We start from the raw sequence: 19754 nt of genomic DNA, 5'->3' as shown, positions 1-19754 counted from the left end.
ATCTTTCCCTGTGGTGGAGGGACGTAGCCCAAGGGTAAAGCGCCCGCTCAGTGTGCGGTTGGTCTTGAATCAATCCCCGTCAGTGGGTTCATTGGGCTATTTTTCGTTCCAACCAGTGCACCACAACCGGTGTATCAAAGGCTGTGGTATGTACTACCCTGTCTGTGGGATTGTGCATATAAAAGATCCCTTGCAGCAGCTGCTAATCAAAACAAAAAGAATAGCCCATGAAGTGGCCACAGCAGGTTTCCTCTCTCAATATCTGTGTGGTCTTTGACCATATGTCTGACACCATATAACTGTAAAATAAAATGTGTTGAGTGCGTCGGTAAATAAAACATTTCCTTCTTCCTTCATTCCCTATGGTATTACTGTGTGTAACAGCTCAATATGGTCCACATTAGACGAAAGGTCTTGATTTATTAAAAAAAACCCTGATGAAACTACTGATATGCCTTTTTAAATCTTTCTTTGGTGATTATAAATACAAGTAGTTTAACGTCTGTAGTTTTTAAATACGTTGTAGCCCATTGGTTTGAAGTTACATTGTACACATGTATGTTATTAGTCCACTACCGGTCCAACTGCAGGGGACTATAGGTTTTATCTCCGTCCATCGTCTGACATTGTTTTTTCCTCAAATGTTTTTTTCACAGTGTATTGAAATACTGAGTTGACATTTTGTGTATTGCTTTACCACGTTTTGTTACAGATCAAGTTTGACTGTCATGGCAATTTACCTATTTTTGACAGAGTTATGGCCCTTGAACTTAGGCGATAAAAACCCCAAACATTTCCAGACACTTTTTTGTGTGCAAGGCCTCAATATATTGAACTAAAATTTTATGTACAGCTTTATCATGTTCTATTACAAATCAAGTTTGTCTTTCATTGTAATTTACCCATTTTCACAGAGTAATGGTTGTTAAACTTTGGAGATACCAAAATTTGTTGTCTGGATTTTTTTTTCCTGCAATGCCTGAAGATATTAAGCTGAAATTTTGTATATCGCTTTATCATGTACTGTTACAGATCAAGTTTGATTTTGTATATCGCTTTATCATGTACTGTTACAGATCAAGTTTGATTTTGTATATCGCTTTATCATGTACTGTTACAGATCAAGTTTGATTTTGTATATCGCTTTATCATGTACTGTTACAGATCAAGTTTGATTTTGTATATCGCTTTATCATGTACTGTTACAGATCAAGTTTGATTTTGTATATCGCTTTATCATGTACTGTTACAGATCAAGTTTGATTTTGTATATCGCTTTATCATGTACTGTTACAGATCAAGTTTGATTTTGTATATCGCTTTATCATGTACTGTTACAGATCAAGTTTGATTTTGTATATCGCTTTATCATGTACTGTTACAGATCAAGTTTAATTTTGTATATCACTTTATCATGTACTGTTACAGATCAAGTTTAATTTTGTATATCGCTTTATCATGTACTGTTACACTTACAGATCAAGTTTAATTTTTATTGCGATTTACCCATTTTTTCACAGAGTTGTGGCCCTTGAATTTAGGAGATACAAAAATGTGTTGGATCCCGGTAGCCGGGTAGGGGACATGTATTGCTTTAGCAGTACACTCAGAATGCTTGCATGTTTTTATTACTACATAATAGCAATGGAACAAGTTCAGCTATCTTGTACAATGTATCTGTTCTTGTACAGGTATACTTTCAATGTACATGTACTGTTGTTTGTCAGGCCTGTAGGAACTAAGGGGGTTAGGGGCTATATACCGGCCTACTGGAGGATGAAAATGTACTCTTCTCTTTTTTTGGTCCTACTCTTATATAAATAAAAATAGAAATCTGGTTTGTGTTCCCAATAGAAATTGTGCCCATCCATTCCAGATATAATCACTACAGGCCCATTTGTGTATATTTACCTCAACAAAACATCTTAGGAATTGAAGTTAAAGTTCAAGGCCTCCACAAGTTTAAAATATTGGACTTGGGTACTTAAGGGTCAAACTCGACCTGGACCCAAGTACCCAACACTTACACTTGCTGATAGATGAGATTAAAAATTAAAGTAAAATAGCATTATGCATCTTAATTCTAACACTTAACACAAATGCCAAATCATACCATTGATTGCATTTAGAAACCGGTTGATGGTTCAATGTTGTGACAGATGGACAGTCAGTTTAAAAAGATATTCCAGCACATGTTGATATAATTATTGTGTAACTTATATCTACTGCTGAAATTATTGTCCTACATTGTCCATTGTATAATAGTTGATAATTATATTTCACCGTGTACAAGTACTCGTGTCCTGTCACTGTGAATGAACTCGAGTCTTGCTGGGCTTGGCCCGAGTATTCAACCACTCATGGAGACTCTATTAAAGTTATACAAGTAGATGGGACATGGACAGTCAAAATATACTAGTACTCTTAAAAAAAAGTATGGGAACCTGAAATATTAATGTTAACATCAACTATTAGACTTAACATACGTTTTGACCACAAACATCCTAGTAAAGAATGTTCAGGTCTGTTTATCAACACACCGAAACACATTCTATAGTTTGTACGTGCATCATGAAGTGGGGTGTCATTCTCTAATTTGACGATTTCCAGGAAGGTCGATTAATCACTGTGGAACATTACATGTATTTGTCAGTATTTTTCATTCTGTTGATCATACAGTTGTTATTGTTTTGTTTTCAGTCATTTTTATTGTTTGAATTTGCTGGTAAAAAAACACCAATTTTCAAATTTCACGTCTGACCCCAATCGTCCTTAAAGATCTTTGGTAGTCATAAAACCTACTGTAATAATGAACTACCGGTTGTAATGTTTGCCCAATTAATTCATTATTATCGTACAACCATTCCCCACAGCTAATATACCATACAATTTTGGCAATTGTAAATTCTTCTTTGAGTTCCCCTACTTTTTTTGAAGAGTATATGATCAGTATGACCACAGTCAAGGTTATATCAGAGTTGATCACATGGGACCATTTTAAACATACTTGGTGAATTTTATTTTAATTTTGGCAAAATAATTTCATGTAATGATTGATATTTTGTTCAAAATAATGGTGGTTTTGTAAACAAAAAGTTAGAGTTTAATAAATAATTTGGTGAAATATTCTTTCTACACGCCCAGAGTATCTGATCCCAAATCACTAAAATACCTGTATTAAGCGGCCACAGTAAATGTTTACTATTATATAAAAGGGATATTTAACAACAGTGATAAGGCACAGCAAATAACCAATCTTCACACCTTCAGGAATACTAGTACCCATTCAGTCCCAACATCGGTACTGTACATCAATTAAGAAAGTATGACTATGGAAAGCATCTAATTGCCTCTGGGCAGGCCACGCTTGACATTTGTAGATTCACTTACTATGACAATACACCGCATGAAATAGAAATTAAATAATTAAATGGAAAGAGAAAACAAACTTGTTGAGAACGGTTAATTTAATACATTCCAGTTGCAGTTTTTCCTGAAGGAGGCGACATGTCAAAAGTTTATTTAAAGTAAACTGAAGCATACATCCATTAATTAGCAGTAAAGACACTAAAACAAGAAACAACAACATAATTATGTCGCACCCTGTAATCAGCGGTTACCTGTCTTAAGCAGCCACTTTTATCTACTCCCTTATGTGGCCGCTTAAGACAGGTTTGACTGTGTATATATATATATATATATATATATATATATATATATATATATATATATATATATATATATATATATATATATATATATATATATAGTCAAACCTGTCTTAAGTGGCCACACAAGGGAGCTGGTAAATAAAAGTGGCCGCTTAAGACTGGTGGCCGCTGAGTACAGGTTGCCACATATATAGTCTTTAAAATATTTGTTGTTTCTTGTTTTACTGTCTGTACTGCTAATCAATGGATGTGTGCTTCACAGTTGACTATAAATCAACTTTTGACATGCCGTCTCCTTAAGAAATAATGCAAATAGAATGTATTAAATTAACCGTTCTCAACCAGTTTGTTTTCTTTTTCCATTTAATTATTGAATTCCTACTTCATGCGGTGTATTGTCATAGTAAGTGAATCTACAAATGTCAAGCGTAGCCTGCCCAGAGGCAATTAGATGCATTCCAGAGTCATACTTTCTTAATTGATACGCAGTGGAGATGTCGGGACTGAATGGGTACTAGTATTCCTGAATGTGTGAAGATCGGTTAATTGCTGCACTGTATCGCTGTTTTTAAAATATCCCTTTTATATAATAGTAAAACTTTACTGTGGCCGCTTAATACAGGTATTTTAGTGATTTAGGTGGCCGCTGGCCGCGTTAGACAGGTGACCGCTTATTACAGGTGCATTTACATTATAAATCGTTTGGGAGGGGAAAAAGTGGCCACTTAAGGCAGGTGAGCGCTGAGTACAGGTGGCCGCTAGGACAGGTTTGACTGTGTGTGTGTGTGTGTGTGTGTGTGTGTGTGTGTGTGTATATATATATACACACACATATATACACACATACATACACATACATACATATATATATATACACACACACAGTCGAACCTCGTTAATCCGGACAGAATGGTTTTCCCACAAATTGACCGGATAAATGAATTTCCTGGACTACTGAATCATGTCCAGAGTAGTCTCCCTTTGTGTAACTCAAAGTTAATTACCCTTAATTGACTGTTCTAAAGATTATAAAACACAATAGGATCATAGAGCGGTATATCTAACACACTTCCAACCATGGAATCGCGGGCTGGCAAAGTCAAAACCCGAGTCCATGGTGGGCGTGCCTGAACCGTAAGGATGTGGACATGTTAATACAGTTCCCTTCCCCTTCTAACACAGTGCACTGAACCGATAAGTGTGTAAAACAAACAGAGGTGTGAAACCCCTTGCAAGTTGCAGCCATTAGAGCTCCTGTGGATTGCCTGACTGGTCTTAACTGGTCGCGTTTATTGAAGGCAGGGGATTTGTTGTTTTAGCAGTAACCAGTTAAATGAAACAAATTTCCTTTATTCTTGATACTTTGTTTTGGATTATGACCGTCCAGACCAGAAGCTGAATATCCGGACTGATAATAAATTTGCAAAGTAACCGTTTCATTTTGTCGCTCATCTGTCTGGAAAGTGGGGTTTCTGGATAAACTGAGTCCGGATTAACGAGGTTCGACTTAATATATATATTGTTTATTCCTCTTGTAGAGAGTTAGAACAGTACAGATTATCATACATACGTAATAAATTAAAGATAATGCACAATGGTTAATACATAATACTTAATACAAAATATGTGATACGTAATATACAGTGGCACACACACACACACACACACACACACACACACACACACACATACCTCTATAAAGACCTGCACACTGTACAAGAACAGTCATGACTGTGGTTGCATTCAGTTCCATATATAGCGTCATACCCCAAAATTTCTTTGTGGCAAAAACACTGTCAATATGTGCAAGTTTTACTTAACATGTTTCCTATGGAATGCAAATCACTCACCTGGAGCTTATAAGGAGAATGCTTTATCACTTGTCTGATATTTTCAAACGTGAAGGAATGCATTCACATCAAATTTCATACTTGAGATAAGCCTGCCTGCATTGAAGGATTAAACAAAAGTGACATGTCACAAATTAACGTGTATGATAATTGCTCCTTGTACCCAAAGAATGGGCATGTACCCTAGTGCACCCACATTGTTTATTCTTTTATGTAAATATCGGAGGGGAAGCATATACTGTTACATGGTTCCATATATTATATACTCAAAGGCAAAAATTATTGTGACACACAAAAGACAGATAATTGATGATAAGTTTTTACTGCCGTGTATGAAACGTTATAACATGGAAAGAGAAATGTCCGAAGGTATGGAAACGAAAAATAGTCCATGAAAAGGGCGCAACTGCCATATGCAAATGAGCCACATCACTAGAGGGGGTCCAGAGCGAAGTTCACACAGTCAGTAGCATGTGTGTCCACCTTGAGCATTGATACAGGCCTGGCACCGTCATCTCATTTAGGCCACTAAACGCTGGAGAAAGTTCCTGGGAATGCCATTCCAGATCTGAGGAAGGATTAGCCGGAGTTCCTGCAGTGTTGTTGGAGGATTTGGAAGACATCGCTCCATTTCATCCTAGACATGTTCGATTGGTGATAAATCTGGGTTGTTTTGTTGATATCTTTGCCATAAGTGCCATATGGTATTTCTGTGGACGTTGAATTGACGTGCAGTGTCATGTGACGTCCCAGATTCAAGCATCCATATAACTTCCCAGATTCAAGCATCCATATAACTCGCCATCTGTCATTTCACTGAGGTGTGGCATGACGAAATTGCATCAAACAGTTCACTAATGGTGTTTTTCTGACTTCTGGACTTCTGAAGGCTGCACAGAGTGGCAATGATTTGCGACTGAATGTCTGACCTTTTATGGTGAACACTGAATATTCCATGTTTCTTGCACAAAGCATTCAATCGCTGCGACAACTGCTTGGTTGCATTTCTTTAAGCTGTTTCATGCACATTTTCTCTGGTTTAAATAAATCCATTCACAAATTTATTACTCCAAACAATCCATGTCACAATAACTTTTGCCTTTGAGTATATGTACAAACATGTGCCCTATACCCTACCAGCTGTTTGATGCATTTGCCTGGAACAATCGCATGCAGGTATACATGTACTTAAAGGTAGAGTAAACTCAAACAAGAGATTTATGTGTTGGAAAGATGCATACCTGGACCACCAACACATACTGACACTTTAACAAATGAAAAACGCGTAATTTTAGAGTTAATAAAAAACCATGATTATTCCTGCTAACTGGGGGCAGCCATTTTGTTTCATTTTTGTGACGTTCGGTGGTATAGCTTGGGGTGAAGTGACGTCAGCTCCGTGCATCTTCTCTATGCACAGTGTAAACAAACGCTCTAATTTACGACAAGGTGCTTCGCTTTCCTCAACCTGACTTGTAAAACAACATAAATGACTTGATAGTATAATAAACTATTTGACTAAATATATTTCAGTTTGCATCAATAGAACGAAATGGAGTTATAGTATTTTTCTTTTTTAAAAAATCCAAAGAAAAAAATGCATATTATTAAGCCTATTGGTATGCTATGTTCGAGCAAAAACGACCACTCACGATACCCAAGTGATAATTTTCTTTTCTTTGGGACTACGTAATTGGTCAGTTTTGTGATTTTAGATGGGTTTTACAGAATTACTTACAATAATAAAGCAAGACGACTGATCGATTACAATTAGAGGGGTGTCTGTGCGGTTAACACACAATACCCTGTGATCCTAATAAAAGAGAGACGTCTTTTTAGTGTGTCTAGACACAGTGTCTGGGGACCGTCTAAATATACACCTGCCAATCAGGAACCACAGGTACAAGCCACGGAAAGAAACGACCAATTAACTAAGAAAACACTGATTATTATTTATTACCCATATGGGCTCAAATATACGGGGTAATATTTTTGGATCTCTGCACAGTGTGCAGATTGCTTCTGAAGCCACTGATTGGCTGGCTTAAAAATCACGACGTTTGGTTGGTTGCTTGCCATGGCCGGAACTTCACTTTCATTCATATAATGTTTTCATTCATGAGTCAGATTGCACATACGTTATACGATCTACGATCTACAAAGATTTACAAAAACAAATGTGTTTCGTAAACATGAAATGGTATATTTTCATAAGCAGCGGCTTTAGTAATATACAAAAAAAAAAAAAATTCAAATGCAAATACAGTTGTATTATTTTGTACTGTAAGCATTTGGCTGTGAAAGGAATGCCGTTATGATATGACGTCACTTACATTACGTCATGTAATGAGCGTAAGATTATATGACGTAATGGCTAATGGATTTGTTGTAGACTAGAGGAATTTTTACATTAAAAATCAGTTAAAATTGACAATGGGTAATAAAGAGAATAACCAACTCACTACGAGGAGTTACAAATTATCTGTCCCTCGTGAATGAATGTTGTAAAACCCTCGCCAAAGGCTCGGGTTTACAACATTCATTCACGAGGGACAGATAATTCATAATTCCTCGTAGCTCGTTAGTTATTCTCTAATTCAGTACGTGGGTTAATTTATGTACAAACCATAATACAGTTATTTCAAAACTTTGACAATGGTGGTTTATTTTGTATTAAATATAATATATAATTGTTGCTGGCTTACTGGGATGACTATTATTACAGAATATTGCGATGCATCCGCAAAAATCAGGTATGTTTTGTTTCTTCAGTTCGAAGACTAATTCCTGACGTGACGACTAATTCCTGACGTGACACGTTAGGTATTACGTAACCACCAGCTCGCCAGAGGGCATATTCACTGGGATAGTACAAAATGGCTGCGCCCGTTATATATAATAGCCGTCACATTTAAGCGTTTTATTAATTAACTATGCGATTATACTTGTTGATATTAAGCAATAATGTGCATTATATATCGTTGAATACGCATACTAGGTCAAATGCCTTGATTGTCCCCTCCTTTAAGTGTAACTAAGCTCTTAATGGATTACTTAAATAGAGAAATCTACATTGACCATGTATAGATAAATACATGTACATTCATATATACCAACCACAATAAAACTTACAAATTCTAACATATATTTCTTTAACGATAAAATAATTCGGTAAATACAAGTACATATAGACTGTCACAATGGACCTCAAATATTTAATAATTTTTGTAGACACAAAACCTTTTGGGAGACAAATTAAAGGAAACTAAATTAATAATCATGTTTCTTTTGTTGTTTAGAAGGAAGGAAATGTTTTATTTAATGACGCACTCAACACATTTTATTTACGGTTATATGGCATTGACACAGATATAGAGAGGAAACCCGCTGTCACCACTTCATGGGCTACTCTTTTCGATTAGCACCATCTTTTATATGCACCATCCCACAGACAGGATAACACATACAATGGCCTTTGATATACCAGTCATGGTGCACTGGCTGGAGCGAGAAATGGCCCAATAGGCCCACCAACAGGGATCGATCCCAGACTGACCGCACATCAAGCAAGCGCTTTACCACTGGGCTATGTCCCGCCTCTTCAGCGTTTCTGCCAGAAAGGAATTTTTGGGTATGGCGCTATGGGTTACATTTAGAGTTAGGGTTAAAAAAATCATACAATAATGAGTCATTAATTTTGTCAAAATGTTAACTTAAAAACTTGGGTATACCCTCTGGCAGAAACCCTGCTCTTTATTGTGTAGAATGCATGTACATGTACTTGAATAACAGTATAAAACAAAATATGTTTGGTATTTGAAGTAGGCATTGTGTGTGAATGTAGATATAATTATTGATTACATGAAATGTGATATATATCATATACACAAAGCATCAAATGATCAGAACAAAGGTCGAGTTGATACGGTTGTGTTACTTGACCAACAACAGGCCTGATGTAACAACAGTTATGCATGTGTGCATGCACATTGTAGTTCTTGACAGGGATTAAAGGTTAACTTTGTAATACAATTATGTACTATGAACTGTATGGTTTCAATCTATTTTACTGTGTACTTTTGTTCTCTCAGTAATGAGTAAAACATGTTATTACTACTTTTGCTTTCATGTAAATTCTGCAAAGTATCTTGCAAAAATTTTACCAAATACATTCCAAACTTTATCTGAATACAAGGATGCCTTATACATGTACATGTCAGGGCTGGCCATATCCTAAACTGTTCAATTGCCTGCCAGACAAGTAACTCTCAAATTTCACTTTCCCACAAAAATATTTAAAATGTAAGTGTCAAACAAAATTGCTGTTGGAATGAAGGAAAATTGAAAATGATCTTTTATTTTTTTTTAAACTTTAATCATTTACTTTAAAATGATCGTGGAAAATACCTGTATGTTACATGTACTTTCAGTTAATGATATTACAGCTAGTTAATAACATTAATTTCGGGAGGTTTTTGTTTTGTTTCGTTTAGTTTTTTTTGGGGGGGGAGGGGGTCAAAATGGACGAGTGTACCAAACAGATTTTTTGTTTTTAAATATAAAAAAAAGTTACCCCTCTATTTTTCAGGATGAATTTTATTTGTAGATTCAGGACATTGCATTTCATGACATTTCATTTTTAAAATTTTCAGGGGGAGTATATACCCTCGGTTTTTCCAAGGGGTGGGATTTAGCTCAGTCGGTTAAGTGCTCACTTAAATCACAGGATCGAACTACCTCGGTGGATCTATTCAGCTGATTGGGTTTTTTCTTGTTCCAACCAGTGCACCACAACTGGTCAAAGGCCATAGTATGTGGTTTCCTGTCTGTAGGAAAGTGCATATAAAAGATCCCTTGCTACGTTAGAAAACAATGTAGTGGATTTCCTCTTGATGACTACGAGTCAGAATTACGACATCCAATAGACGATGATTAATTAATCAATGTGCTCCAGTGGTGTCGTTAAACAAAACAAACTTCTTCCTTTGGTTTTCCTTAGAAATTCCAGGGTTTGGCACTCTCTTTGAAAAAAAAATCTTACATTTTTCCACCCTCATTTTAAATTTTGATAGATCAAGGCTTGGTTAGTTCATACATATGCAGAGATATTAAAGTTTGTGCTTGCAAAGTGAGATTAGAAAAATTCAAAATTAGCTATATTATTACAATGCTTCACCACATTAAACCCCCCCAAAAAATTTGCATGGCTCATAAATACAATAACAAAAGTCAGATATTACAAGTGGGGTATAAGAGATTTGACTCCGCCCACGCAGGGAATAAGGGTTTTGTCCAAGGCTAAATAACCAATGAAATTCAAGTATCTTACATGAAGATGACATAAAATATGTTTCATGCTTTGTATATATTAAACAACAAAAGTAAAATAGTACAGTATTAATTTGTGTTTTTTTTATTTTACTTAACATTATTCCTCCGTGTTTCATTAGTTGTTGTTAAAGTTTGTTTTGTTAAACAATACAACTAGAGCCCATTGATATATTAATTGTCAGCTGTTGCATGTCAAACAATTGGTAATTTTAACATATACATGTAGTCTAGAGATGAGACTATCTACCTTTGTCCATTAGTATATAGTAAGGTATCTTTTATATGCACCATCCCACAGACAGGATAGCACATACCAAGGCCTTTGTATACAATTGTGGTGCACTGGCTGGAACAAGAAATAGCCCAATGGGCTCATTGACACAGTGGCGTAGCATGGGTTGCCAGCGCCCAGGGCAAGGCAAGTATTGTGCCCCCTAACCAGTGGACCATTAGCACTCCCCGAGTTCCTTCCACCAGTCCAGAATTTTGGGTCAAGAGCAACCGCCCCGGTGGCCCCGCCCACACTATGCCACTGCACTGACGGTGATCGATTCCAGAGCTTACCATTGGGCTATGCCCCGCCCTTGTAATGTAATATGTATCGGATATACAATTTATATAGTTTGTATAATATAGCATCAAGTGACCATGCAGAACACAAAGGTCAAGTTAATACTGGTGTGTTACATGTTACACCAATTGGTGTGATATAACACAAGCTAGATGCACCCATGCATACACACTAGCTTTCGATACTGATCAGACAATGAATGCTTTGATAATGTATGCAACTCGTGTCTTGACTATAGATTAATGGTTGAACACAGTCGGTGGATCCATAGGATCAGTGAAATAAAGTGTCCTACAACTGGTTGATACTGTCTCATGGTGTCAAATTTTCAAAATTCTAAAATGCGACCTTCTCTCAACACCGGATCCTGTCAGGAATATTAGGTCCATGGCATTATCTGGTTTGTGCTATCCTATCTATGGGATGGTGCATATAAAAGATCCCTTGCTGCTAATCGAAAAGAGTAGCCCATGAAGTGGTGACAGCGGGTTTCCTCCCTCAATACCTGTGTGGTCCGTAACCATATGTCCGATGCCATATAACCGTCAATAAAATGTGTTGAGTGTGTCGTTAAATAAAACATTTCCATTTATCTGGTTTAGACAGGTTTACATATAGATGTTTTAGTAATTCTTTGCTAGTCTTTGACAGAAATAAGAAGCATTTTTCGCTAACATGTCCAGTGTTTCTGCTAGAAAGAAATTTTTGTGTATGGAACTATGGAATTGAATTTAACCAAAGTCAACAGGGTATGACATGTTTAAGAACATGTTACATGTGCAATGTCGATGGAAAAAAACTTCTTCTTTTTTTCTTTTTTTTTCTTTTCTTTTTTTTTGGGGGGGGGGTTAACATATTTTAAGCAAAATACTTAAAATAACTATACAAGATTTTTATTTGTCCAATATGGGTATGTTTTTAAAAATTATTAGCTCACTCTCCACTAACAGATGTGCGTTTCAAAAACATTAAGATGTTGGTGGTATTTAATGACAGTTCCAACAGTAATACATACATGTACAGGGGCCTAGCTTTCATATATGCAGGTACACAGCTGCGTACTACCTGAGATTATAAATCTTTTTTTATTATTAAAATATATGTGTGTATGCATGTATGTGTTTTATTCCATTGCCGAAAATGTCTGCGTGCCACCTGAAAATCCCAAGCTAGACCCCTGACATACATGTACCTGTATTTATGACACCTGAATCCATCCTGTCATTATTTAAAATAAATATATAAAGTATAAAATATATTTCATGCTTTATATATTGAACAACAAAAGAAAAGTTAGTGTTAATTTTGTTTTCTTTAATTTATTTAACATTATTCCATTGAGTTCCATTAGGGTTTTTTTTTAAAGTTTATTTTATTAAACAACACTACATGTATTCGAGCATATTGATATATTAATCATTGGCTGTTGCATGTCAAACAATTGGTAAATCTGACATACATGTAGTCTTAGAGATGAAACCCGCTACATTTTGTCTTTAATAGCAAGAGATCTTTTATATGCACTGTCCCACAGACAGGATGCATACATGTACCACAGCCTTTGATATACTAATCATGGTGCACCAGTGTTCGAGATTAAATTTTTTGGCCAGTATCCCACTTGGATACTAACATTTCAAAATCTGGTATCCTACCTGAGAATTTAGTATTATATGGCATCCCGGTGGGATACTGGGTTCTTAAAGTCTGGTATCCAAAATTAAATTCTGGTATCCCCGGGATGTCGGGATACCGTTAATCTCGAACACTGTGCACTGGCTGGAATGAGTAATAGCTCAGTGGGCCACTGACTGGAATCGATCCTAAACCGACTAAGCATCATGCAAGTACTTTACTGCTGTATAGGCTACATCCCCCCCCCCCCCCTAATTATTGTGTTTATTAAAGTTATGAGTGTTGTGAATATTTATGGCCTATTTTGACAGTCTTTACAGAGTTCATCATGAAAACATTTATTAGATATGTGTGTTTCTTTTGTTTGGTATATTTACCAGTACATTTGCTCCCCTACTGGTCCAACTGGAGGGGACTATAGGTTTCATCTCCATCCATCTGTCTGTCTATCCGTCTATAGGTCTGTCCATCCGTCTGTCCCACATATAGTTTTCTGGATGTTTTTTTCACAATTCTTTGAAATATTGAACTGATATTTTGAGTATAGCTTTATCATGTACTGTTACAGATCATGTTTGACTTTCAAGGTCATTTACCCATTTTTAACAAGAGTTATTGTAAGGATTTGGTAATGTGTGACATTACCAGTAGTGTATTTTATAAATAATATCTGCATTATTGTTGACGTTTCTATTGGAAGATAATGCACCTTTAATAGAATCAAACAAGAACGTTTGTTTACATTCTTGTTTACACTTATTTTAATGGCAAGTTGAATTATTCACAATTCATACGACATATCATTAGATTTGTTTAGCATTAATGGAGGTATTTATTACCGTATGACAGATGTGATCAGTTTCCAAGTGGAAATAAGATCGAAGATTAGCAATAGTAGCTCGTAACATGTATGTTATACGAAAATGGCGCCAGAGCCTCGTTCTGAAATATTTCCTGTCATAAAGAGCTGTTTTGCAGACGACATTCACCTTGCAAAGGTAAAGTGCTATTTTTAGCTGATTATGTATTTATGTGTTTTTAAAGAACAAGAAATGTCTTATAAAAGTTATAAAATATGTAAAATTAAGTATAGTTAGCTAAAATAATATATTTATTATTTTATTATTTTTAAAGAGTTAATTTTAGCGTTATTGGCAATTTATCCAATAAAGGGCAAAATAATTCTGCCGTTCCAACCATTGACGTGTAAATTTCACAAGCGGCTGGAAATCCAGCAATAGCAGAATTATGCCAAACGTAGAATGTGGCGGGGGTATAGCAATCCAGCCAATGTTTGGTTAGTCTGGTCAGTTGCGTCATATGTACCGTAGTGTGGTTATAATCACATCATAATATAATCAGTTGGGTTGTTGTCAGTATTTCGTCCCATTAGGTGGATTGGTGTAGTAATTGGCAATAAAGATTTAGAAGATGTTTTAGTGTAATAAATAAGGACCAGACTCATTTTTAGGCCATGAAACAAAACTTGTTAAGGAATAAAAATAGGTTTTGACTATGCATGAATTAAGTTAGGGAATAGAGTAAGCAATACCCAGCACATAAAGGTGTAGGTCCCGGGTATTGTGGATATTTATGTGACAAGTTCAATTACAAGTGTATAAAGAATAGAGTGTGCACACACGAGGCTTGTGCATGTACACTGATTAGGCAAACAATTGGATATTGTTTGTATTGTTTTGTACCAGTGAAGTAAGTGCGAGTGCACTAGTATTTGACATAAACAATTTGAGATATTGTTTGTAGACTACAGTATTTTTCTAGTGAAGCATTTTTAGTACAAAATCCATTACCTGGATCTTTTTTAGACTCAATCTGTTGAGTTCGTAATTAATTGGTTAAAGTATTAGTAGACGATTGAACTCAGTCTTTTAAGGTCGTCACCTGACTTGTTAAATAAGTTGAGTAGAATATATTGTTAGTTATTTAGCCCTGGAATAATTTAGTGTTAGTATATAGCTATTATTGATTATTTAATTACTAAAGGAAACATATACATATACATTCAACAAGTTGTTAACCTGTTAAAATCTATTAGTTATTAATAAATGTTAATGAAGTTGAACATTTGTTGGTGATCTTTTGCCTTCATTAGTAGATTGACCATTTACCAGACACCCAGTTTTCCTGGGTCATCGCATTATGTCCCTTGAACATAGGAGATGTGAAATTTTGTTTTCCGGATGTTTGTTTTAGAAAGCCTTGAGATTTTGACCAGAAATTTTGTGTATAGCTTTATCATGTACTGTTACAGACTTTCATGGTGATTTACCCATTTGTGACAGAGTTGTGGCCCTTAAACCTAGGAGATGGCCCTTGAACTTAGGAGATATAAAATAAAAAAATCCAGTTTTTGTGCTTTGCAGTGCCTGAAGATATTGATATGAAATTTTGTATATACCTTTACCATGTACTGTTACTGATCAAGTTTAACTTTTATGGTGATTTACCCACTTTTCACAGAATTATGGCCCTTGAATTTAGCAGATACGAAAAACATTTGAGTTTGGTAGGGGACATGTATTAATTGCTTTAGCAGTACTCTCATAATGCTTGTTTTGTTTTTATCTTTGAAGTTTACTCTGGCATATAGTGACAGATCTGTGAATGTTATTGATTTTTGACAGATGCACATGTTACTAAGTTTACAGTGTAAGTACTGTAAATATCTAATTGTGTTTACCGTTTGTGTATTTCTATTCATAATGCAGATTATAATATAATATGCATATACAGTTCATCTGTAATACAGTACATGTGTGTACATGTCTATTTTTAGTCCCCTACTGGTCCAACTGGAGAAGACTATAGGTTTCATCTCCATCCTTTTGTCTGTCAGTGTGTCCATCCATCCATCTGTCCCACATATTGTTTTCTGCATGGTTTTTGTTTTTTTAATGGCTTGAGATATTGAGCTGAAATTTTGTGTATAGCTTTATTATTAACTGTTACAGATAAAGTTTGACTTTCATGGTGATTTAACAATTTTTTGATGGAGTTATGGCCCTTGAACTTAGGAGATACAAAAAATTCTTAGGTTCGGTAGGGGACATGTATTGCTTTAGCAGTACTCTCATAATACTTGTTGTGGGTTTTTATTATTCAAGGCTCACGCTGAGACAAATTTTAGTTTTGCCAATTTTCAGATAATACCTGTACAGTTACATATATACATGTAGAGTATTTCCTGGAAATTATTAACATGTGATTAATTTAAGGAAAATATATTATCCAGACTAAATGCTGTAGCCACTTTGTATAAATTTTGCAGTGGGGGCAGGGTGATCCCAGGACCCGGTTTTTGTCCATGTGCCCATTTATAAGACTGTACAGTATAGGTGTACCATACATGTGTATATATGTGTAACTATGTGTTACTGTATGTTCTCTACAATTGAGTGTGAGAATAATTGATTTTTAAAAAACATGTCATTTATATTAACTCTGGAGTTGAGATCGGTAGTTTACGTTTAAAGGTTAACTTTGTAATGAGGTTTAAATCAATTTTACTCTATATTTTGTCTTCTTAATAGGAGTAAACAGTGTTATTCCTACATATACTTTGGCTTTCACAAATGGAAAGATCACATAAGATTATGAAGCCTCTTTATACAGGCCTATGGGTACCCTATAAAGAAAGAAAACAGCTCTGGCCTGTGACCCTGTATTAAGCCAATTTAAGGTTGATGACAGTCACTTTTCGCACCCTTGTTTTGGCATCTTACCGTAATTTCACTGGAAATCCATATTTTTTCATAAAAGGTACAATTTTTTAATTACAAGATTTTCTTCAAACACATTCAGGTGCATTAGTAATGTTCAAACAAACAAAAATCAAGAGCAATTTTGTATAGGGATTTTCCCAGCATTCTTAAAATGGAAACATCATGCACCCAGTGTATGGTTATTGTAAGGAGATGCAGAGTGACGTCATAGAAAAATTTGTTTCTGGACATTTGTTTTAAAAAGCCTTGAGATTTTGACCTGAAATTTAGTGTATAGCCTTGTCCCAGGTCGAAATTCCACCACCTCGGGTGTACTTTTTCTATCCCACATGACCACATATGATGGAGTCTATTATTCTACTCTTGATAGTGTACCATCGCTGTGTATATATGTATATGTGTGACACATATGTTTAATATGATTTCAGGGCAAGGAGTTTGGAGACTGTCTGGTGGTTGGAGTCCATAGTGATGGTAATAATTCATTTCTAATGTTGAAAGCTTGTAGTGTTAGGATTATTACACAAAATGTTTTTCGTCTGATATTTATACCATCTCGCCTAAAAGCACATTGGGATTCTTATTTACATACACATAATATCTTGTATACAAGAAACTACAGTTTATGTGTTCATTCATATCAAAGAAATGTTTGGCTTATTTCACTGTGTTCCATCGGGAAACCTGTGCAATTGACCAAAAAAAGTTTGTTTTGTTTAACGACACCACTAGAGCACATTCATACACATATATTAATCATCGGCTATTGGATGTCAAACATTTGGTAATTTGGACATATAGTTTTAGAGAGGAAACTCGCTACGTTTTTCCATTAGTAGCAAGGGATCTTTTATATGCACCATTCCATAGACAGGATAACACATACCACAGCCTTTGATATACCAGTTGTGGTGCACTGGCTGGAATGAGAAATAGCCCAGTGGGCCCACCGACGGAGATCGATACTAGACTGACCTTGCATAAAGTGAGTGCTTTACCACTGGGCTACATCCCACCCTGCAATAGACAAGTTGCCATTCATGTACAGTCTTCAATTTTCTATTTATTTTCATTGGTCCAAAAGTATTGGCTATTTACATTGAAATTGACAGTCCTTAAAGGGACAGACTCTAGTTTCAACCCGTGAAAATTAACACAAAGTTTTTTGTTTAATCTACAAACCTGTAACACATTTGGATAAAGTTACAACTGAGTGAAACATGAGTCTGTTACTTTGAAATGGTGAAATACCCTCTAAAAATAGACTAAAACTCGACTCCATAACTGTTACTTCTCAGACGCACGTACATTTTAAAAAATATGAGAAATGCATTTTGTGATATTAAAAAAAAACAGGATGACCAAAAACACTTCGAATGTGCGGAAATGGATAATCTAAACAATAAAATCTAAGTAAAGTATTATTTCAGTTATCAAAAACGGCTCTAATAGTAAAAAATACGTCGTAGTGTTTAAAAACTAGGATTTGTCCCTTTAACCTAAAATTATGTTTGGTTTATTGAATAGAGGTGCTGTAGATAAGACACAAATAAAAATGAGAAAGAAAGTTATATAAATTTAGAATGAAGAGAGGGAAAAAAAGTAATATAATTTAGAACATATGCATGTATACATGTAGTTGAAATCAGGTGAGTCAAGTACTTGTAGTGGTAATCTATTAAAATTATCAGAATACAAATACACATGTATATGTTATCTGTTCTCACTAAATAAGTCTTTTTCTCATAGCCAGATTACTGTGCTACAGGCAAAAATAGCCAGTGTGTGGTCTATCTGAGTGTGTTCAGTTGTCGGCAAAATAAAGTCTTTCTAAGTATTAAACTTTGGTGTATTAATTTGCACTGATTTGCTTCAAAATGTTGAAGGAATATATAAATAAATGAATCACCCTACCCCACCTCAATTATCACAATCAATTCAGTGGAATTACCTATTTTTGAAAGTTGACTAACATTGCCTCAAGTCTCTTCAGGTGTCCCAATGTTTGATATGCTCCTGACTCCAATTTGGTAAAGACAACTAAGGAAACTACTTAATGCATAATGAAAACATCAAACGCAATTTTCATAAAATGGATGCCACTCAACATTCAGCCATCAGAAGATCATATCTTCCACATTTCTTTTTAGGTTAGAAAGGTATATATATCGGTATAAACTAATAAAGATCAGAATCTGCAGATTTCAGAAATGAAAATTTTCAAAACTACCAAAATTTCTGTTAAGCTTCATTTTGTAAAAAATGGATTATATAATGTCTGTATAAAGTTGCATGTCCACTTATGCATATGTGGATGCGGCTAAAATCCCACATAGTGATAGTACGTAAGAATTTGTCCGGTGCAACATACAGTCTGGTGTACGGCTGTGGATATATTTTGTTTTAGACCAGACCATGTAGCGGTAGATATGGAAACATGTACGGAAACATGTCTGAAAACATACAAATGGATTCAAATACGTACTGGTTACCCCATAGATGGACACACACCAAACTGCACTGCATACAAATGTTCATTCCACATTCACACAAGTGGACATGTGGCTTTAATTTATTTTTATTCTCTGATTCTTCTGTCAGCTGAAGTGACCAAGCACAAAGGACCTCCAGTGTATAATGAGCATGAGCGATACAAGATGGTTCGAGCTATCAAATGGGTCGATGAGGTTGGTGGATGTAATTTGCAAAGAGTTTAAATACTCTTGATAAATTGTATTCGATTTATTCCTTTTGGGGGTTTTTAATGGTAAAAAAAATATTTAAAAATTCGGTTTTAAATTGTATACAGTATCATTATTCTTCAGGTAAATTTTTTTTATAATACAGAACTTTAATAAGTCTGTAATGTTTTATCTTTAAAATATTTTATACTTGAATTTAATTTATTTTACGTTTTTTTCTTTAACCAAGATATCTAAAGCAGAATGGTATA

General features: G+C 35.2%; 2 protein-coding genes across 3 annotated transcripts in view; one reads left to right on the top strand and one right to left on the bottom strand.

The window, feature by feature from the left end:
* Nucleotides 1-5628, bottom strand: part of LOC121378298 (centromere protein X-like) — a 41415-nt gene extending 35787 nt beyond the window's left edge. Inside the window, exon 1 of the mRNA XM_041506405.1 lies at nucleotides 5522-5628. Within this exon, the coding sequence (XP_041362339.1) occupies nucleotides 5522-5584 (63 nt within the window). The 5' untranslated portion in view covers nucleotides 5585-5628. The remainder of the gene's footprint in view (nucleotides 1-5521) is intronic.
* LOC121378297 (ethanolamine-phosphate cytidylyltransferase-like) overlaps nucleotides 1-19754 on the top strand; it is a 55329-nt gene that overhangs the window by 4441 nt on the left and 31134 nt on the right. For both annotated transcript variants that reach the window (XM_041506402.1, XM_041506403.1), the window contains exons 3-4: nucleotides 17230-17275; nucleotides 19403-19488. In XM_041506402.1, coding sequence (XP_041362336.1) covers nucleotides 17230-17275; nucleotides 19403-19488 — 132 coding nt within the window. The remainder of the gene's footprint in view (nucleotides 1-17229; nucleotides 17276-19402; nucleotides 19489-19754) is intronic.

The sequence above is a fragment of the Gigantopelta aegis genome, chromosome 8, assembly GCF_016097555.1.
Source record: "Gigantopelta aegis isolate Gae_Host chromosome 8, Gae_host_genome, whole genome shotgun sequence".
Classification (NCBI taxonomy): Eukaryota; Metazoa; Mollusca; class Gastropoda; order Neomphalida; family Peltospiridae; genus Gigantopelta; species Gigantopelta aegis.
Note: the sequence above shows the minus strand (reverse complement) of the source record. Positions and strands in the feature narration are given on the sequence as shown.